The 25,090-nt window shown below is 45.4% G+C and overlaps 1 protein-coding gene across 1 annotated transcript in view; it reads right to left on the reverse strand.

The window, feature by feature from the left end:
• The window catches only part of LOC111871533, a 136,919-nt gene that overhangs the window by 111,154 nt on the left and 675 nt on the right, over positions 1–25,090 (reverse strand). The window contains exons 2-9 of the mRNA XM_023864701.1: positions 22,618–22,799; positions 16,601–16,739; positions 16,374–16,485; positions 9,567–9,723; positions 5,136–5,252; positions 4,054–4,965; positions 3,660–3,817; positions 779–861 (exon numbers count right to left, since the gene is read on the reverse strand). Coding sequence (XP_023720469.1) covers positions 779–861; positions 3,660–3,817; positions 4,054–4,965; positions 5,136–5,252; positions 9,567–9,723; positions 16,374–16,485; positions 16,601–16,739; positions 22,618–22,799 — 1,860 coding nt within the window. The remainder of the gene's footprint in view (positions 1–778; positions 862–3,659; positions 3,818–4,053; positions 4,966–5,135; positions 5,253–9,566; positions 9,724–16,373; positions 16,486–16,600; positions 16,740–22,617; positions 22,800–25,090) is intronic.

A 25,090-nucleotide genomic window follows, 5' to 3' on the forward strand; every position in this document is an offset into this window, starting at 1 on the left:
GTTTTGAAATGTGGTGTTGGAGAAGGATGGAGAAGATCAGTTGGACCGATTATGTGAGAAATGAAGAAGTGTTAATTAGAGTCAGTGAGCAGAGGAATATCCTACACGAAATAAGAAAACGGAAGGCTAATTGGATTGGTCATGTTTTACGCAGAAACTGCCTTCTAAAAGAAGTTACTGAAGGAAAGATAGATGGGCGGATAGAAGTGACAAGAAGACGAGGAAGAAGACGTAAGAAAATGCTGGATGACCTTGGGGACAGAAGAGGATACTATCATCTGAAGGAGAAAGCTCTAGATCGCATTAAGTGGAGGAACTGTTTTGGAAGAGACTGTGGACCTGTCGTCTGACAGATTACTGATGATGATGATGTGGAACTCGTGCCCGAAATTTGAGCCGGTTTCTGAACGCAGCAGCATGGGTGAGAGCGTGAGGACCACAACTGGACCGCTGCTGCCTCGCCGTAAAAGCAGATTCCGTTACCAAGTGATGATCGTCTCCATGCCAGCACACGGCTTGTCACGTGCGGGAGACGACAGTCTTCTCATTACGTCACATTACACGTCTATTCCGTGAAGACTGTGCCTACATTGTGGTGACGCCATCCGTCTGATCCTTACAATGAAGCGGACACAGCTGTCCGCGTCCTGTGAGGCATGAACTTAATTTCGAAATGTATTTTGAATGAACTTCAGACTTAAAGACATTCATATGGTTCCCAGTTACTACTGCGTGCGTCTCATTGAGCCCTCCCAGTTTGAATTCGTCAGAAACAAACCTCTCTGCTGTAAATTCCCTTTCCAAATTCCGCAGCTCCCGCAGCCCCTGACAGAAAGCCACGGCTTCACTTTCACGCTGCCCCTATCAGAAGGATGAACGGGCGAATCCTGGGAACCTTGTAACGAAATGGTCCTCTTTCTGCTCCCAAGCAAAATTATGAAGTGTCTGTCACTTTCATCACGACTTTCCCTCTCTCCTATTCTTCTACTCTTATTCTCTCACCTCCTTCATTCAAAGGGCTAAGCTGTCCGCCCAGATGTGTGTGTTCTGCTTACACTGCGTCGCTGTGGCCGCGCGTCGCGGCGCGACTGCTTATTCCTCCATGGCCGGACATCACCACGAGCTTTAGACGCTCACATGCTATATGAACTGCTATATTGTGGAGTTTCTCGGTTATGACGCCGTGCAGTATGGTACCCGACACAAGTCCGTGGTTCTTGTATCCATTTCCATCTATCAAATGGCGACAAGGAAACGAGTCAAACAATGGACACAAGCACCGTCACCTCAGACGGGATTCGAACATTAGACCACGTCGGACTGGTCATTCTAACTGCTGCCTGTGCCCAGCTCTGTGTTTAATTAAGCACCACACCCTGAACACGTATGGAGGCATAACGCCATGCATTCTTATCCTCTGGATAAGATGAATGTGTGTGATGAGTTTCACGCCCCCAACGTTTTACCCCAGGGAAAACGGCCCCTGGTAACCGTCGGGTAGGAAATTCGGTGGCCCCAGAGCTGGTCTCAGCCCTGTGCTGAAGACAAAAGTACCTTGCCCCATGCCAGGAATAGAACCTTCATCTTACATCTAGTCCGTAGTCCAATCATTAGACCGACTGAGCAATCCGCACTTCTAGTTCTGTACCTATGGGCTGGACGGCGGAGCCGTCCGCAGCGGCAACTTCTTCGGCACGGCTGTAGTGCAGAGAAGTCGAAACGTAGGTTGCAAGGCGACCTCGACTGAGACTAGCGCAGATGTTCCGCTTGCATCATCAACCTACCGCAAACAAACACACTGGGTGCGAAAAACCTGAAGTTTCCGCAGGTACATACACAGTTACTGCTGTGGTTTTAAATATTTAATTTAATTTAATTGACTGCAGTCATAAAGAATTTCGGCATTACACAGTTTCGAATTACCATAGCAACGAATCGTCGATTGTTAACACTTTGCACAAACGTCTTATGCAGGTCGCACACGAGCAACAGCAATAGCGGAGCAGTTTATCGTTCCAGTGTATCGTGTCTATTTTGTGTACACTAATATTGCGATGTAAATATGTGAAGTGTAGTATATTATGTAAAAAGGGCGGTTTATGATCGGCTATTTGTGCGTGTCAGTTGTGGGAGATGAGGATTAAACGTCGGCCTCGACGTATCGTTCGATAACACGTATGACTGGAAAGAAATACAGGAGAAAGCAGAAGAACTTAACAGTAAAGAAGCTTATATAACAAATGATGGGAGAATCCCACTGAATGTTCAACGGGCGCGATGTTTCCCTTGCCTCTGCACGTTAAGTCGGACATCGTTCATAAATTTAATTATCGTACAACTCCGACGGCTCGTCACGCGGGAATACAACGAGCCGACTGAACAGACGTGACCTGCAACGTGGACTTCCAACAGGGCTCACAGGATCCATTTGCCTAGTGCAAATATGTCTATTTCAGCAACTCTCTTATTATCATCATCAGTAGTAGTAGTAGATTTTATTTTGTCAATAACTTTGTAAGTACACATTTCTTCTATTGAATTTGTCAGACATAACCTCCTCAAAGTTTCGCACCGACGCTATATTGTTATTTCACATATGTCAGACATCCACTGTATGACCACTCTGTATTAAGGGACATGAATAACATTAACACCTCACAAGTTCACCAGCTAATGACTGAAGAAAATAAATACGTAAAGAGTTTGTATGAGTTGCAATGGCATAACGTTCATATTAATTTTCATAAAAATCGGTCAATACAAAAAATGAAATATACAACATGTTATCTCGACAACACAGAAGGGAAAGTAAACCAGTGACGTCAGTAATTCACTAATCAAGTGACTGTCCAGGATGCTGAGAGGTGCCTGTGGACTTGTCCGGCAGTCCATGAATCATACCCCCATACCGACTCCATAACTATGCCACTGAGACATTTTAAATTCAACGTCGGTGTATTCTGGGATGTGACGCCATGCAGCCTGATAGGAAGTTCAAATTCTTGGTTCCGCCTCCTTTAGAGCCTATCGTCTCCTATTGGTTCGCTCGCAGATCCAGTTCCGATTCCTCTCGTTATACCTCTACAGTCGTGGCCTACTTTTCTACCTTGAAGATGGAGACAGCTGGTATCTTTCTGCCACACTACACGTCACATCTAATAAGACTACAAAACTTAATTAAATTTTTTGAACACACTGCTCGATTTTAGGGTCTAACTGCAAAGAGGCTGGTTTATTGCTTGGCTTACTCTTCGATGCTGAAGGTGGAGTTGATAAGTTTCTACGAAACGCCGTGATCTCTCCGAACCGCACAGTCACAAGCCGAAAGACAACACTCTTCTCAAACAGAGCTCCGCCCCCAAAAGCAGGTTCACGAATGCGCAAGAAGATTCTAGTACCACCAGACGGCGCCCAGTCAGAGTTTCGGCTCACTCGGAGAACAGGCCAGAGACAAACCGCTCAGAGCGCTCGACTCTCGCCGACCAAACCCAATTACACTTACTTCTGACTTCAGCCCATCAGCCTCCTGCCGCCACATGGGGCGGGCACTTTCAGAAAAAGGTGGCAACTGCAAGTTTCCTTTGTAAGGTTAGAGCCTTGAAGAAGAGGAACAACTTCATACTTCAGGAGCGAACCCTCAGTTACAAGACCCTTCATACCAATTCTGGTTCACCTGCAGCAACAGTCTGTGTGACTGTATCTACGGTAATTCTGATTGCACATGCAGCAACAGTCAGTGTGACCATACCTACGCTGATTCTGACTGCACCTGCAGCAAGAGTCAATGTGACTGTATCTACGCTAATTCTGATTGCACCTGCAACAACGGTCAGTGTGACTTATCTACATTAATTTTGGCTGCACATGCAGCAACAACCAGTGTGACTATCTACGCTAATTCTGGTTGCACCTGCAGCAACAGTCAGTGTGGCTGTATCTACGCTAATTCTGATTGCACCTGCAACAACGGTCAGTGTGACTTATCTACATTAATTTTGGCTGCACATGCAGCAACAGTCAGTGTGACTGTATCTACGGTAATTCTGACTGCACCTGCAGCAACAGTCAGTGTGACTGTATCTACGGTAATTCTGACTGCACCTGCAGCAACAGTCAGTGTGACTGTATCTACGGTAATTCTGACTGCACCTGCAGCAACAGTCAGTGTGACTGTATCTACGGTAATTCTGACTGCACCTGCAGCAACAGTCAGTGTGACTGTATCTACGGTAATTCTGACTGCACCTGCAGCAACAGTCAGTGTGACTGTATCTACGGTAATTCTGACTGCACCTGCAGCAACAGTCAGTGTGACTGTATCTACGGTAATTCTGACTGCACCTGCAGCAACAGTCAGTGTGACTGTATCTACGGTAATTCTGACTGCACCTGCAGCAACAGTCAGTGTGACTGTATCTACGGTAATTCTGACTGCACCTGCAGCAACAGTCAGTGTGACTGTATCTACGGTAATTCTGACTGCACCTGCAGCAACAGTCAGTGTGACTGTATCTACGGTAATTCTGACTGCACCTGCAGCAACAGTCAGTGTGACTGTATCTACGGTAATTCTGACTGCACCTGCAGCAACAGTCAGTGTGACTGTATCTACGGTAATTCTGACTGCACCTGCAGCAACAGTCAGTGTGACTGTATCTACGGTAATTCTGACTGCACCTGCAGCAACAGTCAGTGTGACTGTATCTACGGTAATTCTGACTGCACCTGCAGCAACAGTCAGTGTGACTGTATCTACGGTAATTCTGACTGCACCTGCAGCAACAGTCAGTGTGACTGTATCTACGGTAATTCTGACTGCACCTGCAGCAACAGTCAGTGTGGCTGTATCTACGCTAATTCTGACTGCACCTGCAGCAACAGTCAGTGTGGCTGTATATACGCGAATTCTGGTTGCACCTGCAGCAACGTTCAGTGTTATCGTACCTACGCTAATTCTGGTTGCACCTGTTAGCAACAGTCAGTGTGACTGTATCTACGGTAATTCTGACTGCACCTGCAGCAACAGTCAGTGTGGCTGTATCTACGGTAATTCTGACTGCACCTGCAGCAACAGTCAGTGTGGCTGTATCTACGCTAATTCTGACTGCACCTACAGCAAGTCAGTGTGGCTGTACCTACGCTAATTCTGACTGCACCTGCAGCAACAGTCAGTGTGGCTGTATCTACGCTAATTCTGACTGCACCTGCAGCAACAGTCAGTGTGGCTGTACCTACGCTAATTCTGACTGCACCTGCAGCAACAGTCAATGTGGCTGTACCTATGCTAACTGCTCAAGTCCACATTTTCCTAAAATACATAAAAGTTAACAGGGGATTTTCTGTTTCCGTAAGGCTTGAAACTGGTTTCATAATTATGTTTATAGTTTTGTATGGGTGTGAAACTTGGTTGTTCACATTAAGGGACGAACATACACTGAGGGTGGTTGATAACAGGGTGGTGAGGAGAATGGTCGGACTTAAGGGGAGGAAGTTCCTGGAGGGTGCAGAAAATGGCATAGTCAAGAGCTTAATTATTTTTGCTCTTCATCGACTATGACCAGGTTCGTTAAATCATGGAGGATGAGATGGGGATTGCATATAGTATGCATCAGAGGAGAGAAATGGCTATATAATTCGACATTAAATGTTGAAAGGAAGGAGACAAGTAGGTCGATATTAAAATGAATCTTACAGACAGAGTGTGGGAGGGTGCGGACAGGATTCATCTGGCTCTGGATAGAAATCAGTGGCGAACTCTTGTGAATGCGGTAATAAACCTTCGGCATCAATGGTTGGAAATCTTGTTTTAAAATCGGATTTGAAATTATGGGAAGCGGAGCGGGAGATCATAAAGAACTGCACACGAAGCCAATATGTTCCTCCGAAACGTCGGTATCCACCTGTCAGAATACACAGCGTTACCACACAGAATAGACATTTGCATTTCCAAACATGGGAACTGGCAGACACATGCGCCTCTCCACACTCAGTTCTGTTTTGGAGAAATTTAAATTTGAAACAAGTGTCAAAACAAAAATCAACATTGTTTTAAAAATGTATTCTTCCATTCTGTATTAAGTGGCGCTTATTAAGTAACCGCGGTAAATATATTCTTCAACGGATTAGACATAAATTTGTATGCAAATATTATGCCCCCCCCCCCCCACCATGTAAACCTTCAGGGAGTGCCCCCGATGCCTAGCGCTCAAGTGATGCAGGAACGGAACGCTGAAAGTGGGATATGTTGAAAAACGTTAGAGCGAGCGATTCTCAGAATATGATAACATTGTCAGAGCAGGCGCAGTGGCTCATCTCGTCCTGATAACGTTCACACATCGCAACAGTTGATACGGACATGACGTGGGATTGAACTAACGTGTCTTTTAACATTCCGATTGAAAGAATTGGTCAGAAAACGAGTAGAATAATTGAATGGAATATTCTAGTCTGCGTACTGCGCTCCCAGCTCTTCTCCTCAATACCTGTATGTACAGGCGAAAAGCACCGTCCAGTCTAAAGATAAAACCGAACGAAACACATGAAGGAATGTCACAGCAACGCGACTTATCCCTCTGACACATCAGAGCTGTTCTGGGTGAACTAACGAACAAAATAATTTGTGGTATAAACCTGAACTCCAAATCACTTACATCATAGTGGTTACATCTACTACCTGCTTTGACACACTAAAAATATTAATTCTATCTGCAGTGTATTTGAGTGCTCCGTATGGTTCTCACAATAAACAGCGACTGTTCCCCTAAACAGCATTAACCGATTGGGCTTTGTAGCGGAGACGTAATGTGTTTCCTGTGAGGTACGGACTGAATTCTTATATATTATTTGGATGTGTATTTGTGTGTTCCGTATCGTTCTCACAATAAATAGCGACTGTTTCCCCAAACAGCGTTAACCGTTTGGGCTTTGTAGCGGAGATGTGATGCGTTTCCTGTGAGGTACGGACTGAATTTTCAAATACTATTTTGACGATTTTCATACTCTGAAGGAAAGGCTCGCCATTGAGAATTGGAAGTCAGGTGTGACAATACTTGCAGCAGAATGCGCGAGTTAGCAACCGAGAATTATAAGGTGGGGATTCGTGATATCGAGGATTGGACGAGAAGTCTGGTGGACAAGGTGGTTTTTATAGTGGACTTACGGCCCAGCACCCATTTGGCGGGGGGGGGGTGAAGCCTGCAGCGGGTGTGCGCAGCACTGCGCGAAACATCTGAACAAGCAACGTGCTGGAATGTGCAAACAGGAGCGGCGAACACAGCATAATGATATTAGCTAGATGGTGGATATCATGCCAGCACTAATAAATATCCAGAAGCAGTTTCTGTAATGCAGCAAGCACTTCTACACAGAGCTCGGTGACACTGGGAGTGGAGGTATACCTCCGCCTTTCTTGTCCTGGGCACTACATACAACTGAGTGGACAGCTTCATCCACACCACTATATGAGTACTCACTCACATAGCAGAGACAATACAACGAAACAATACACTGCTTACTCACTATATAACTTCCGTTCATGTAACGTGTTGACGTTCGATAACTCGTTGCCATGGTAACCCGAAACTACGTAATGACAGTAATAAATAAGACGCTTACAAAACTAGTTATATATATGTTATATACAAGGATAATACATAGAACTTGAATTACGTTACCGATAAAGCATGCAATGTGGCCCGCGCAAATCCCTGACGCAGCGGGCCCCCCCTCGCTAACAAACCACGCAGACCGCTTGCCACGTACACAACAAAAGCTCCAAGGGCAACCTGCAGTCCGTGACACTCTGTCAGTTTTCCTGCTTCTGAAAAACGTCCTATACATATATATCCCCCCTTCCTGGTTAAAACGTCAGTCGCTGTACTTTCTGATTGCCAGCCACTGCACAACACGGTGCGAGCCATCACTGTAACCTGTCCTCTCCATCTGTCACGTGACGTTATCATCTTCAGCCATTTATACATCCCTTTCTTCCTGCGACATTCAACACATCGCTCTTTACTTGGCCACCCTCCCCATCTGTTTCTTTCGTGAAACACATAATGATATGTGAGACGGTGGGGAAGTGACGCAAAGCATTGCGACGCTGTGGGAGCAGGAAGACGTTACCGTGGATATTTCCATTCAGGGCAACGTGATCACTTAACGAACAAAATGGAGATGTAATTCTCCTTTTAAATAGTGTACAAAAATAATCTGTAGTTCCAGTCAATACTACCGGCAGCTCGAGGTGTCCGCTCTTCCCTCTATATTAACAATAGCGAGACAGTAAAACTTGAAACAGGGGATAACATGCAGATTGAAAAATTAAAGTTTACTGACGTAATTATGGGGGTACGCGGTGGCGTAGTTGGTTGAAGCACAATGCTGCACACCGGAAGGTCGCGGGTTCGATTCCCGATGTCACTGGACTTTTCGATTGACCTAATCCTTCCAGCCGCATTCTGGTGCTGAGGTTGACTCAGCCTCTAACAGAAATGAGTACCAGGAATCTTCCTAGCGGTATAGGGCGGCCGGCGTCTAAGGCTGACAACCCCACCGCCATCTGTGAGCCGATTACCTATGATGGGCTGTATGAGAAGTACGCAGTATTATATCAACTGGGAACCATCTCAGCGTTTGCTTCGAGACACGAGAAAAAGGAAAACAGTCAAATACGTGTACATAAGGACGGAGGATCAAGACGTGTCGGCGAGGTTAATGAGACAATTTACAATAACAATTGTGGAAATCTCTACGAACACCTATAATTAAGAAAAAGGCAGTCGAAAATAGACCCACGCAATTAAACTGAAACCCAACCCTGAGACGAATTAGACGAAAACCGAAAATTTACGTGCTTTACTCGTACAACACCCACCTACCGTTAGCGCCATCTGTGGGAGACATGCTGTGACAACACCCACTACCGTTAGCGCCATCTGTGGGAGACATGCTGTGACAACACCCACCTACCGTTAGCGCCATCTGTGGGAGACATGCTGTGACAACACCCACCTACCGTTAGCGCCATCTGTGGGAGACATGCTGTGACAACACCCACTACCGTTAGCGCCATCTGTGGGAGACATGCTGTGACAACACCCACCTACCGTTAGCGCCATCTGTGGGAGACATGCTGTGACAACACCCACCTACCGTTAGCGCCATCTGTGGGAGACATGCTGTGACAACACCCACTACCGTTAGCGCCATCTGTGGGAGACATGCTGTGACAACACCCACCTACCGTTAGCGCCATCTGTGGGAGACATGCTGTGACAACACCCACCTACCGTTAGCGCCATCTGTGGGAGACATGCTGTGACAACACCCACTACCGTTAGCGCCATCTGTGGGAGACATGCTGTGACAACACCCACCTACCGTTAGCGCCATCTGTGGGAGACATGCTGTGACAACACCCACCTACCGTTAGCGCCATCTGTGGGAGACATGCTGTGACAACACCCACTACCGTTAGCGCCATCTGTGGGAGACATGCTGTGTTCTGTCGGAACATAAGGCGGTGAATAAGTTCCCTGAATCAATGAATTCATTTTATACCTCACAAGAAACACACTGCATCAGTACATGTTTTGCCTTAACAATGTGACATTCATCACACACTTTCTTTACGTTGCCCTTGTCAGTGTTCAAATTCTGCAAGTTGGCCGTCATGCACTTGCCTTCCTGCCTCTCGTCTGCTGTATGCTGTGACAGTTCTTCCTGCCAGACACATAAATGCGCAAAAGCAGGTGGTACATACAGTTACCACTGAGTTTTAAAGGGTTCGTGGTAGCTTTGTACTGTTGGATTTGACGTTCTCCCATCGGAAGATATCAGAATTATATCTGGGATTCAACCGACGTTTCCGAGGAACATAATCCTGAGAGTGTGGATGAAGAGAGCTTTTCAATCCCTGAAGTAAGAGTCGCGTGTCTGTGAATTGCAGCGTCGGGTTTTCAATCATGTAGCAGACGCGAAGAACAGGCACGTCTGTCTGTCCACAGTCACCGTCATCACATTTATCAAGCAGCAGGATTGCTAGGAGAGGTGGGGGAACCGATAATCTGGGCTCAGAACAACGGAGTCGATTCAATTTCATCCTCGAAGTCAGAAAAGCAAAGCAAGTTGTCTGTTTTCTGATCCCTTAAACAGGCCGCAGGAATTGCGTATTGCAGTGCAATAAAGACCTGCCTGGCACCAGTGTCCACATCCGTTACAAGTGACGCTGTGGGCTTGTATTCGGGGAGATCCTCTGTTCGGGTCCCGGCCCGGAACACCCGATACCCTCGCCGAGGATCTTCACGGTTTACCTGTCCCTTGAGGTAAATGCCAGGACAGCACCACTATCAGGCCAACACGGTTTCCTTCCAAATCCCTGTAACCGGTCAAGTAAGTGGCTCTTTGGAGGACCCGAGTTCGAATCTCTGACGTCGCTACATCACTGTGCGTTTAGCGGTATATCTGTCTACATCTGGGGACAAATTGTAACTTGTTCCCAGATGTGGAAGCTTCGAGTCAGGGGGATGCAGTTCGAAGAGCTAGCATGTAAAGGACACGCCCGAACCTCTCTCCCTGTCCAGTCGAGATATACTGGAGCTTCTCACCCTATCGTGGGTCGACAAGGCCGGCCACTGTCGAGGTTCATATACCGAACCGACTTGGGCGACAGTTTCGCTGTAGTGACTTACGTTTGCATCGCCTGGGAATCAGCGGCACACAACTAGCTCCTAGAACTCCAGCGCCTACAGAGCAAGGTTCTCGCACCACTGGAAGCTTTCCAAGGCGCACACCGGTCCGCGATTTGCACACGGTTTTCAACCTTCCTTATGTATACGATTATACAACAAACTTGTGCTGGCAGCAAGCTGAAATCATACAAAATCATGGGAATAGACACGTTTGCGGTATAGAACAAGACGAAGCCAGACAGAGGAAATCTAGCTTACGACCGTTCAAGTGACTACGCTGCTGTTGTAACGTGACCTACTTAAGATAGGCATGATCTGCTTTTCCGATCCTGGACTGACAGGGGCAGACTAAGACAACGAAAATGACAGACCTCTCCTCTCGTCAGAGAGGCCGCCCCACATCGACAAACCCAACAGTACCTAATAACCGGTCATGAATCCCAGATTTGGCTTGAAAACAAGACGGACTGACTCACTGACTCTGACGAGAGTTTCAGATGAATACAAACACAAAGTAAAAATTTCATAAAAGATAACCAGTTTCAAAGATAAAAACGATACAACCCAAGAATACCAAAAATCGTAAAACAAACACTAAAACATTGTAATAACACCATACAAAAAGAACACAGATGGAGATACACAAACATGAATCCCATAGCCCCGAACTTACTTGCTACAATAAAACTACATAAACAAAACACACCTATTAGACCTATAATCAACTGGGAAAATGCCCCGCTTACGAATTGGCTAAACAACTAGCAAAATATTAAACAATTACGTACAATTACCAAATACATATAATGTTCGTAATTCTATACATCTTAAGACAGACCTAAAAGACATCGCGCTCAACAAGAACATGAAACTTTGTTCATTTCATATGGAGAATATGTACACAGACATACCGAAAATGGCCATTAAAACATAATAAATAAAACACTAGAAAATCTAGGAACTGAAACAAATATACAAAAAGAAATCATGAAAATGTTAAGTACAATAATAGAACAAAATTATTTCCAATTTGACCAAGAATATTACAAACAAACAGACGGACTAGCAATGGGAGCACCAACATCATCAATACTGGCAGAAACATACATACAACATATATCCCATCCTAATAAAGCAGCAAATAATTGCATATTCTAGATACGTTGGTGACATATTGATAATACGAGTATATGATCAAAATAAACAAATATTGATCACACACTTAATGAGTTCAACAAGGCACAACCAACTATAATTTTACTATGGAGAAAGAAGAGTCTCAGTCTATCAGTTTCCTAGATCTAGTAATACATAGAAATGACAACAACCTTGAATTTGCAATATATCGGAAACCTACACAAACTGACATTATAATAACAAACGGTTCATGCCACCCACATGAACACAAACGATCAGGCATAAACTATTTAATAAATCGGTTATATACATACCCAATAACGAGAAAAGCAAAAGACATAGAAATGAACACAATTCAAAATATATTATACAATAATGAATACAACATAAAATTATCTAGCAACATACCCCCCCCCCAGAAGAAACAAAAACAAAACACACATGAAAACTCCAGCAACAAAAAAACAAAGTGGATAGCCTTTACGTAGAGCGGAAAGGAAGTAAGAAAAATGACAAAACTTTTTCGAGATACGAAAATAAAAGTAGCTTTCCGCACGCAAAACACAATACAAAATATACTAAACCCAAAACCACAAATGGATAAATATAATAAAAGTGGAATCTATCAAAGGAAATGTTTAGACTGCCCATTAAAATATGTCGGACAAACAGGGCGAACATTCAAAACCAGATATAAAGAACACATTCACGACATAAAAAGTAACAATAGTAATTCAGGATATTCAACTCATATACTGAATACCGGACACAGGTACGGCACAATAACAGACACCATGGAAACCATAACAACGGGGGGAAAAGGAAAACGTCTAAATACACTGGAGAAATACCATATTTACAAAACTAGTGAAGAAGATTACGTCTGAGTGACGCTAACATTGAAACACATAACCCTATATTTGAAATACTATACAAAATTACACAACAAAACATTATACCCCCCCATCTTTCCCCACTCCTCACAACCAGAACACATAAATACAGGAACAATTACACCACATCGGCACTAGTAAAGACAACACCACACGTTGAGGAGGAAACACAAACCANGAGCTGCCAAGGAAAACATATTTTACGGAAATGACGACACCCTGAGTGAAGCAAAACAATAAGTAACAAATTATAAAAGAATTTTATCTCATTTTAATTAAAAAGAAGACTACAGCGTGTAGTTTTTAAAATGAACTGGAACAGTGCAGCAGTTTCGACACAATTTCGATGCAATCTTAATTGAATATCTGTAGGAAAGACACCTGAAGATTGCCGTTTGAGGCCGAAACATGTAGTGTTAGAGAGTGTATTGAAGGGTAAAATAAAAAGTGTTGCAATTTAGATGCATTATAGACAAATGGACGCTAATAAGAACTATGCAGTTCCTGCGCTGTTATCCTGAATGAAATGTTTCGTTTTTATCCCCAGCACTTCCAGGCAAACGCACGGATAGCAACTCAAACTGGATCATGACCGCTCCTTGCCAATCCTGTCCAATCATTCTTAAACTACCATGTTGCGCTATACTGAGGATATCGTCAGTTAGCAGTAGAAGTTCAACGGACGGGGACTGGGGCTTCCTGTCTCCTGGCCCACAGCGCCGTGTACGAACTTGCTCCTAGTTACATGCTTATCTCATATTCGACCATGAAGACAGACGCAGTACGCTACTTCGAAACATCGCTGAGCTATTGGACGGCGTCACACGGCGTCACACCTCAGAAGATACCGGCACTGTTGTCAGAATAAGTTAAATTGTGCCCGTGCTTGATTAGGCACCACGCCATGAAGACGTATTGTTGAGGGGAGGTGCATTCTCAATCTTGGCACTAGATGGCCAGCTTCACGCCCCGGCCCTTTTACGCCCGAGGAGAGTCACCGGTACCAATTGGAGAGCAGGCTGGGTGGGCCCCAGATCCGGTCTGGACGCTGTGCAGAAAAATATCACGCCCAGACTCGGACGTATAACACGTAACCTGGTCACTATACCGACTGAGCTACCAATTGCAGTTTCATTCCGGCGACCGTGCGTCTCACGGCGGGGCTTTACCGTGACGTCAGTAGCTTACAGAGCTCCACTCGGCGGTACAGCTCCATGATAAGATATAAGAAGCCCGGCTCAGTAGGAACAGGGCCCAGGGAACACAAGTAATTGCCACTGAAGTAAAGGCCTGCCGCAACGGAAGTGACGTGTTGCAAGAAACTTCCGCGCGCGGAATCCCAGCCTTAAGCCGGCCATATATCTTCCGGTGCGTAGAGTGACACACGTCTTGAGGGGGGAGGTGAATAGCAGAAACCCACTTCAAAGTTTCACCCCTACAAGCTGAGGAGCTTTATCCACGGCTTTGAATCAACAGTCTCTTAGTGGTCGTACCGAATATCCCGTAGGGTCTGAGGAGAAGCTGGAACACGGACCGCTCTATGCAGCGAAAGACAGAATTACAGTCCGTGACGATGGGAACTGCAAACAGTTTGCTGGTGAGAAAACCCGAAGGAAAGAGGCCACCAGGAAGACAGAAACACAGATTACAGGGTATTAAAATGAATCTCAAAGAAGTAGACATGTTGGTGTGGACTGGATTCATCTGGTTCATGATAGGGACCAGTGGCGGGCTCTTGTGTACACGGCAACGAACCTTTGGGTTCCATTAAATGTTGGGAATGTGGGCGGCTGAACCTGTATCGGCCTCTCAAGACAGACAGTGCTCCGTGCAGTTGGTGACACAAACACGGAAGGTAAAGCTGGGGGCCCATAGGGTTGTGAGACGTAGAGGCTCCCACGTTTTCTAGATAATAGGCTCAAAAATGGTGGTGAGGTTGTCAGCCTTACGCGCCGGCCGCCATTAACCACCGGGAAGATTCCTGGTACTCATTTATGTTAGACGCTGAGTCGACCCCAGGGACACTGAGGTTGGGAGGTTTAGGTAAAATGAAATATCCAATGATTTCGTCGGGAATCGAACCAAGGACCTGCTCACTTGTAGCAAAGTGCCTCAAACACAGAACGATGTATGGAAACAGAACACAAATCGTGTCCCAGTTACTCTTCTGTGATTGGCCAGCGAAGCAGAATGCATGCTTCACTCCGCCTAGTATGCGCTCACTAATCGTGCAGTCTGTTTCACGGCGTTGTACTTCGGCAGCGTGAACCCTCATCAGGCGGAATGTATATGATTAGATAAAATACACTATGAATAGTTCTACCTTCTGGGATACATAGCCGAGTACTCCGCCGAAAATCAACCGACGTTTCGGAGGAATTTGTCGCCTCCATCTTCTGGGTAGAAGAATAAGCCAAGCAAGAAACCAGCTTCGCGGAGTTATAGATCAGAGAACAGAACTCTTCATAGCCACCGGTGTCAGAAAGTAAAATCCTATAAAGTACGATATTACTGGAAAGCGGAAGTAAGAGAATCCATTTCCAATGTACATTCGTGTACTACACGATAAGGTATAAATTATATTTAAATTGCAATTAAATTACATACGATGAAAAAAATAAAAAACAAGTTCTGGGAAGAAATAATGAACTACATTCCTTCGATACGATACGGACCGCATTGAAAACGAAGAACTTGGGGGAGGATACACAGACAGACACACAGACAGCAACGTGATGTCATAAGCCTCCATTTATTTTATTTTTCGAAACAAGAAAAGTAGGCTGAAATGTAACAATCCTTAGAATTGTTAAGAAATATTCCATGTAAGCACAGCGCCCATTGGTTTCTGTTGAATTGTCTCTAAGACCGAAAGTCTCGTGGGAAAAGTGTACTGAACATAAACCATGTGTTTAATTTGTCACTGCAACTTCTGTCCGGAACATTTTCCGCTCCGAAGAAAATTAAGCGAGTAACGCTCGAGTTGTGCGCGCAGACACGCGCATAGCCTTTATGTGGAGTGTTCGGTATTGCTGTCCGGATAGTTTATATGCATATTACTTAACGACGATGTAAGTATCGAGACCACATGGCGTCGGATGGTAGGACGATTATGCAGCACTTGTCAGAATGAGAACTGGCAGGAGAAACCGAAGCAATCGGAGATAACCTATCCCAGTGCCAATATGTCCACCAAAAATACCTTGGATCGAACCCGGGCCAGCCCAGTGGGACGGAAATTAGAATGTGAAAAAAATTTTACTACAACTCTGAAATATTAAATTTAAAGAAAATACGTTCGGCTGTCTTTTACAGAAAATTTGCAGTAGATGGAAAGACAGAGGCGGTACTAGTGTGGGCGTCGGGATGGGCAAACGCCAGAAACACAGCAACAGTGCCCCCCATCCCGGCAACTACGTGAGATCTCCACAGATGCAGCCCATCTAGTCTCAATAGTTTTTGTTAGACGCAATTTCTCTGCGGGGGGGGGGGCCGCCTGACATCAGAGGCGGCTTCGCTGCGTTTCTCGTTCTGTTAAGCCCAGTCCAGACTTGTTGCGTATCTCCGTATCGTATCAGTGTGGACGGTATCCCGTATCATCCCTCCGTTGCAAAATCTTGATACGGTGATACACAACGGGCTGTTCGCTCACTTGGCGGTCTTTTCCTGTCGCATCAAAGGAACGACACGCGTTGCAGTGGTGCCAGTCTGGACGTGCACGCGTTGCATCACGATGAATGCCAACACTTTGGAAATTTGGTCGCCTGCAAATTGACGGTACACGATGAATCTATTCGCTGTGCTATCCAGAACGATATCATGAGTATTTTTCTTAGGAAAAGCAGCGGTTTTTATAAAAATTACAACACTGCGACTTACGGAACAGGCCCTCTACTGCAAAGGGTCACCAAATGCCCACTACCCGACTTCTTCTTCCCCGCAGTTTTTTCCCAGCAACAATCAGCAGCCTGTCCTGAATACACCTTCAGCAGTTTCCTCGCCTCAATCTCCTTCCCAGCTACGGCCTCAGAAGACGACTTCCTTATTCAGGACCTTATATAAATGTGTTGATGTAACGATTTTACACAAGTGCCTTTAATGCAGAAACACTTGCATCAAAAATAAATTATTGAAACAAGTCAATATTTCACATTTAGTTTTGCTTTAATGTGCAAGCTCTGTTTTATTTCAGAAATATCAAATAAAGTAACCAAGAAACAAGAAATCATATTGATATGTTGGGTTTTTGGACTTTATCCATCGTCCTGGTTTTTAAGATAAGAAATAAAAACACGACGTTTCGGAAACTGGATCTCTTTCCGTCCTCAGGTGAAGGAGAACACCTATTCAGTTGGGTCCGTTAGAAAGAGCTAGCCTCAATCACTGGACAAACCAATGGACACTCTCCTTCACCTGATGACGGAAACAGATCCAGTTTCCGAAACGTCGTGTTTTTATTTATCTTAAAAACCAGGACGATGGATAAAGTCCAAAAACCCAACATATCAGTGTGTTATACACCATCGTCAGAAACCTATAGTAACTAAGAAATCATATTGTTTGCTTCATTTAGTGGTTAATAACAAGTATTCACTAACCTCACTGAAGTCCTTCAGTGCTTCCACAAGAGCGCGACAAACTTCAGGGATAATGGAGCTGATTGTTTGCTTAGATATTTTGAAGCGGTATTGCAGACTGACGTATGAATCTCCAGTTGCCAAAAATCGCAGTGTTACAGCCAGTCTTTCCTGAACAGGAATTGTTTCTCTGAACACGGTACATTTTTTTTAAATTTTCGGCCCGATCTACCCAGCCACACACGTCTTCGTCCGATGCAAACCGATGTCCACGAAAGTCTCTTCAGGTCTCCTAAAATGTGAAAATCACATGGAGAGAGACATGGGCTCTTCGGTGGATGTTGAAGCAATTTCTGAAGCGTATTGCTCAGAGTTGGCACTGTGGGGGCGCGCATTATCATGAAGAAAGATAACGCCGTTCAATAGCATTCCAGGGCGTTTTGACTTTATGGCACGTCTCAGTTTCTGCAAAGTGTCTTCATGGCGCTGTGCACTGATTGTGGCCCCATGCTCAAGAAATTCGACAAGCAGAGGGCCCTTGCAGTACAAGAAGAACGTCATCATCACTTTACCGGAACTTATGTGTACGGCTATGGATTTCTTCGGTGGGGGAGAATTCACGTGCTTCCACTGATGGCTCTGCTGTTTGCTCTCGGGTTCAAAATGGTGGTACCAAGTTTCGTCCCCAGTGGCAGTACGGGACATAAAAGCATACTCTTCCTCATGGTATTGTTGCAAGTGACCCAGTGGTGCAGCCATTCTCTGAGTCTTCTGTTCCTCCGTGAGTTGATGTGGAACCCACTGCGCGCAGATTTTGCAGTACAGCAGGTGTTTCGTCACAATGGCATGTATGGAACCGTGACTTATTCCCATCAAAAGACTAATTTCTTCCGGTGATCCGTGGGTTTGCCACGATGTGACCACCCAACACAGTAATAACATTAGGAGTGATGACACGATGAGCCTGTCCTGGGCGAGCAGCATCTTGCAGTGACACACGTCCCTCTAAACAGCAGACATGTGACGATTAATTTCTCGTCCTCCTACTCCTTCACCAGTAAAAAAGCGCACTACGCTTCGCTGTTCTTCTTTACCCGCTACCATTACTGATGCTGGATGACCACACGTAGCGCTAACCTTACTTCCAACACAATAAAGAAACGACTAGTGTGCAATGGCACGTTGTCACTGTGATTTCCCGAGTCCCCACCAGATGTTCGTACCGTAAGCATATTCCAGTGTTACCAACTTGCGCGCCGTGTGAGTTAAGCGTGGTGACCCATTTTATTTGACTGCTCCTTATATATAAGAATTCAATGCGTACCTCATAGGAAACACATTACGTCCCCGATACAAAGCCCAACCGGTTAATACTGTTTGGAGAAACAGTCGTTGTTTATTGTGAGAATCGTACGAAACACACAAATACACTTTCAAATAATATATAAGAATTCAATTCGAACCTCACAAGAAACGCTACAAATCCCAACCGGTTTTAATGCTGTTTAGGGAAACAGTCGCTGTTTACTGTGACAATCACACGAAACACACACATACACTTTGGGGGAGTGGACATTTTTAAACATTTCGTTGCGAATGCGCCAAAAATTGTGCATTAAATAATATAACTGTTGCGCCTAGTTCATGACCCGAACCAGGAACCAGCCGGCCAGTCGCTGGGCACACGGCAGCAGGTGGCAATCTGGAAGGGAACAGGCCGTTATACCCCGACAGGGACTCTCCTCCCGATGGAGGTGCTTGCATTTATAGACCCACAGGAACGAAGTCTGAAGTTCAGAATGTCTGAAACTCATTCCACGGTCGTGTAGATAAAAATCCTTTTCATGGGCTGATTAAGGTTATGGAGGCCAAGGGAATCTCAATTATCACGCCGGACTCAGGCCCTAGGCGTGCTTCAGGGGAAAAGCGATATAAGGGAACATATGGAAATCGCAATTCGTTGTTTACACGGGCCTCTGTCTGCTCCTAAAGCAAGAGGTTACTGCCATCTTCTGGTCTTATTCGTAAGTACTAGTAACTCCGACTGCCAATAAAGATAGATAATGACAGAATATAGAATGTTATGTGTCACCTCCTGGTCCTATTCGTAAGTACTACAAACGACAACTGATAAAAAAATACGTGACAATATCAAATGTTTGCTGCCATCTACAGGTCCTATTCATAAGTACTATCATTCTCACTGATAATAAAGATGCATAATGGCAGAGCAGCAATCGTATGATGATATCTCATGGTCCTATTCATAACTACTACTAACTACCATTGCTAAGAAGAATACTGTACAATGTTAACCCGTTACTAGGTGACGATCGCAAACAAATAGGTTCCCACCACAACGAATCAACACGCAACAACAGATGTGGTCCGCGACGTTGCTAAACAACGGCGAGATAAACACGTCTCTACAGCAGAAGCAACAATGGAGGAACTGTTTCAGGTGGTGTTTTCTGCGCGGTTGTGCCTAAAGGTTTAAGCGCGACAAAGTTTAGAGCTTAGTTTATCGTGACTGACTTGAGAATTCAGTTGACGTGGCAGCGCTTCCCACTGTCACTTGGCAGGTGGCAACAGTGACGTAGCGGGGGATGCCGCGGTTGCTATGCAGCAATAAACAGCTCTCGATAGCGTTGCCCAGCAACACCTGTAAACACGGCGACTAGGCAACAAGGAAGCGAGGCGTATTCCCGTTGTCTGGCTGAGGGTCTATAAGAGAACTGCACTGCCGAGTCGTAGGAGAGAAACCCGTGCGGAGGCGGGGTCGAATGCCTCCACCGTGACCCTGTGAGTCGTGGGAGGCGACGAAAAGGGAAGTCTCAAATCTGAGACAGTAAAATATGGTCGCGAGTACAAAGGGACTCGGACCCGAGAAAGACTGCGCTGGCAAGAACCAGCATTATATAGAAAAGACAGACCCGTCTTCTCGTCAGAATGTAACGTGTCTGGAGTCCAGAAGAGACACTTCTGTGGAAACGCCAGAATAGACCGTTGCATAATAAACAACAATTGCTCTACTGTAGTTCTAACAGGAATATCCACGGTTACGACGAATACGCGAAGGTTCCCACAGAGACAACGCGATAACAATGGGTTATTGCGTAGGAAACGCGGAGCCAACAATGAAACGTCTCCACCGCTATAACAGAGGGTTCGTTACCTAGCAGCGGCCAAGGATAAATAGCCCAGCTTCGACACGAAGCCAGTCAGTCTCGGAATAGTCTTCGGAGAAGACAGACGTGATCGAGCCATCTTGGAAGTCAGCCTTGGGGTAATCGCCAGAAGAGATAGTCCAGCATCTCCGAGTTATTGTAAACACTGCAGACGCCCCACTGAGGGCGCCCCACAGAAACAAAACCGTAACTTTCGAAAAGTAATAAATATATGGTCATGAGCCCAAGATGAGGCTCGACGCCAAGACTTAATGACTGACTGACCGTTAGTCGCAATGTGAATTGGACTTGGAGTCGTAGAAGGCGACGAAAAGGGAAGTCTCAACTGTGAGACAGTAAAATATGGTCGCAAGTCCCAAGGGACAAGGGCCAGCAGCATATACAAAAGACAGACCTATCCTCTCGTCAGAGAGGGCGCCCCAGAGAAAAACAAGACCGTGACTGTCAAACAGTAGTAAATATCTGGTCATGCGCACCAGATGGGGCTCGACTTACTGACTTACTGACTGACTGGCCGTCAGTCACAATGTAACTTTGACTTTCAGCTTAGTTCCAGGATGTGTATGCGACAGATCGCAAGTAAGGCTTTGTTGTCAGAAAAATCCTACGTGGTCTCAGCTCAATAGAAGCCTCGCGTAAGGCCTGGAACATTGCAATTAAACAAGATAAGACTCAGGGGATCTCCTTCTCTCGTAGTCGTCGTCCGCATATGTCTCATTTTACACTGAATGGAAGAAATATTCAATTTGTAAATAGTGCAAAATATCTAGGTATAATCTTCGATAGGAGGGTTACATAGAAATTACACACAGAAATGATCGAAGCCAAGGACTCCAAAACATTTATTAGAATATATTCCCTATTCAAAAGTGAGCGATTAAGCACTAATATTAAATTGACCCTCCACAAAGCACTGATTTGGAGTAACATGACTTATGCTTGCTCGGCCTGGGACTCTGCGGTAGACAAACATCTACTGAAATTGCGATGCCCGCAAAACAAAATTCTCCGCACCACTTGCAATTTTCCAACGCGCACACGGGTTCGCGATTTGCACATGGCTTTCAAACTCCCGTACATATATGATTAAGAAAGAAAATTATGCAGGCAACAAGCAGAAGTCGTACAAAATAACGAAAGCATATGTTCGCAACATTAGACAAGGCGAACCCCGACAAAGGAAATATTAGAGGCTTAAACTTGGCGGCGGTCAAGCATACGACCGTTCAAGTGACTACACTGTTGTTGTAGCAGGAGCTACTAATGATAGGGCATGATCTGCTGTACTGGCCCGGACTGGCAGAGGCCTGGTATACGAGTATATTACATATGCATACATTAATAGCATGTAAAATGTAAACTGTACATACTGACAACAAACTTATTACTTCTGACCGTGACTCTGGCAAACGACAGATCCGTCCTCTCGTCAGAGAGAGCACTCAACATTAGAAAACCCGCAATTATCTGACAGTAAAAAAGATCTGGCCCCAATGGGTGTCGACAGACAGTTGGTCGTAATATAACCTTGACTTTGACTAACCCGTGTGGAGGCGGGATCGAATACTTCCACGGCAGCCCTGCAAGTCGTAGGAGGCGACGAAATGCGAAGTCTTGAATCTGAGACAGTAAAATATAGTCGCGAGTCCCACGGAACTCGGACGCGAGAATTTCTGCGCTGGTAAGGACCAGCAGCGACTGTATATGACACGTACGTCCTGTCGTCAGAGACATCAACAAACCCGCAACTGTCTAACAGTAAAAAAATCTTCTCGTAAGCTCCACATGGGTGCTTTTTTCCACGACAGACTGGCTGATTGGCCGTCGGTCGTAAAATAAGACTCAAGACTCGAGCTTAGTTTCAATTGTGGCTGTGCCATGAGGTAGCGACGCTATTACAGTTACTTGTAGTTACGACCCGTTAAGTGACTAATAAATCCGATTGCCGGCCCAAACCCCACCCTCAGTCCCTCTAACACATGAAAATATATTACCACAGAACAGTGTGTTTGCTGCCATCTTCTGGTCCTGCTTGCATGTAAATGCAATTCTGACTGTTAACAAACATACCTAATGACAGCACAGCAGGACTCAGGCCTCTTTACATACGTGTATATGTGGATGTACTTACATCCAGGACTCTGTTGGCGCAACAGTGCATTCAAAGAAGCAGTGCAATTCGTAAGACGTGATGCACCTGTACCAAAAACAACGCGGATCTGCCTCCGGCTGCCAGAGACACAAAGAGAGGCGCCGTTGTGTTCTAGCAGATGCGAGGGCCATCGATCCTTCCCAACGGCAGCGATCTTGGGCCTGAAAGGTTACGGTGCTCACAGTAATCAGCTGAATGCAGAATTATGTGACGCAGAGTGGGCCAAGTGAACACCCAGACCTCATGTTAAAGGCGGTCATAGGGAAATTGTGATCTGAGAACTCGCTGCACAGCATCGTATTGAAATGATCCAGAAAGTCCGTATTCTGCCAGCACAATGTGTTCCGTATTGTTCTCACAATAAACAGCGACTGTTTCCCCAAACAGCGTTAACCGGTTATGCTTTGTAGCGGAGACACACAATGTGTTTCCTGTGAGATGCGGGCTTAATTCTTATATATTATTTAGATAGGGGCCGTTGTAGTACACGAGTTGCGGCACGTTCTGCTGTGCCAATTCTAGACTGACAGAGGACTTGTATTTATTTTAGGGGCGCGCGTACACACACACGCGCGCACACACACACACGTATACATGACAGAGTTACATGTAGAACTGTAAAGAATTTGAAATCAAAAGGAACCGAACTCTAGACACCTGATTATGTTGAATGGCTACATGTAAAACTGCAGATAGAGATGACTCGTATTATTATGACCGTGGCAAATGACAGATCCGTCCTCTCATCAGAGAGGGTGCCCTATATCGACAAAACCGCAACTGTCTGAGTGTTACAGAAATCTGGTTTTGGGTCCCAGAAGAGGCGTGACACCAAGACTGACCGTCGGTCGTAATATCAGTTTTACGCCTAATCACCTCCTCTCTTCTCCTCTTAACAAAACCCATATCGCAGCCCTTTTATCTCTTCAGTTCTAAAATGACAAACGAGAACTGCCTGGGAACATTCAAAACCGGAGAAAAAACGTTTCTTGCAGGCCCAAACTGTACTGCCTCTTACTACCTCTTCTCTGTCCGTCTCGCTCTCTCAGGTGAACTTTCTGTACGCGTGGGCTGTACATGGGATGTCCACAGCCCACACTGGCACCAACCGGTTGGGGGGAACAAGTGAGTATTCGTACCGCAGCTGGGTTACAAGCAAAATTCACACTTCACTCTCGAGTGTCCTGGTAACTCCTCTTACCCTTCTGATTGTGATGGAAATTCACTTCTAAATAGGGTACGGCGCCCCACCAATTGGGAGGGGGGGCGCACCGACGCCTCCATAGCCGTATTGCGGAACTGCCGACGCTATTCGTACTCCACAGTGGAGTACACAACATTCTCAACTGTATCCTTGCCTGTATTCAAACCTTATGGGTTTGCCACGATACACACGGTGTGTCCAGGATCCGTTATGACTTTTTTTTTTTATTACATTTTGCCCTGCAATGCCATCTGTTGGCGATTTGTGGCGTTAAGATTCTTGAAGTTTCAGCTGTGGCTGTCTATAATTTCAAAGCGCAAGCATCGCTGCATCATGTGTTCTGACCTTGAATGTAACAGTACTGTTCTGGCGCTCGTCGGGAAATGGCCGTTGAACAGACAGCCAACATCAAATTTTGTTTGAAGTTAGGCAAAACAGCTGGAGAAGCGTACGAAATGATGAAAAGTGTGTACAGTAGTAAATGAGTTGCTCAAACATTTTTCGATGGTATGCTGTATTTCGTGACGGCAGGGAGGACATTGAAGACCCTCCACGTGCATCAAAGCCGAGAACAAGTCGCACTGAAGAAAATGTGAAAAAAAAAGTGACCGAAATCCTTGCATCAGACAGGTGTGTTTCTGCAAGACTCATCGAGGAGCCTTTGGGAATACCAAAAAGTACTGCACATCAATTTTGACCGAGGATTTGGGCAAACGGAAGGTCTGTGCTCGGTTTGTACCGCACGCGCTGTCAGGCGATGAAAAAAGAGTGGAACATTTAAAGACAGGTTACGGTCGGCTCAAAGTGACACAAAATTGACAAAATCGATTGCTACTGGTGACGTGACATGGTGGCTTCAATATGAACCTCTCACAAAGCGGCAGAGTGCAGCGTGGTTGAGCCAAAAGAAGCAGAAACCAAAGAAAGTAGGCATGCAAAAGAGACGAGTGAAGACACTGTTAACAGTTTTCTTCGATTTCAAAGGAATCATGCACAAAGAATTTCTACCACAAGGTCAAAGAGTGAATTCTGATTATTATTTCGGAGTCCTCAATCGTTTGTGAGCGAGAATTCTTCGAATTCGACCTGAATATCGAGAGCTAGGTTCCTGGTCGGTCCTCCACGACAATGCCACACTCCACAAACCGAAGATCGTGCGCGATTTTTGACCAGAAAAGGGATCACGGTCCTTGATCATCCTCCGTATTGGCCAGATTTGGCTCCAGCAGATTTCTGATTGTTCCCAAA

This window comes from Cryptotermes secundus, unplaced genomic scaffold (genome assembly GCF_002891405.2).
Source record: "Cryptotermes secundus unplaced genomic scaffold, Csec_1.0 scaffold989, whole genome shotgun sequence".
Lineage (NCBI taxonomy): Eukaryota > Metazoa > Arthropoda > Insecta > Blattodea > Kalotermitidae > Cryptotermes > Cryptotermes secundus.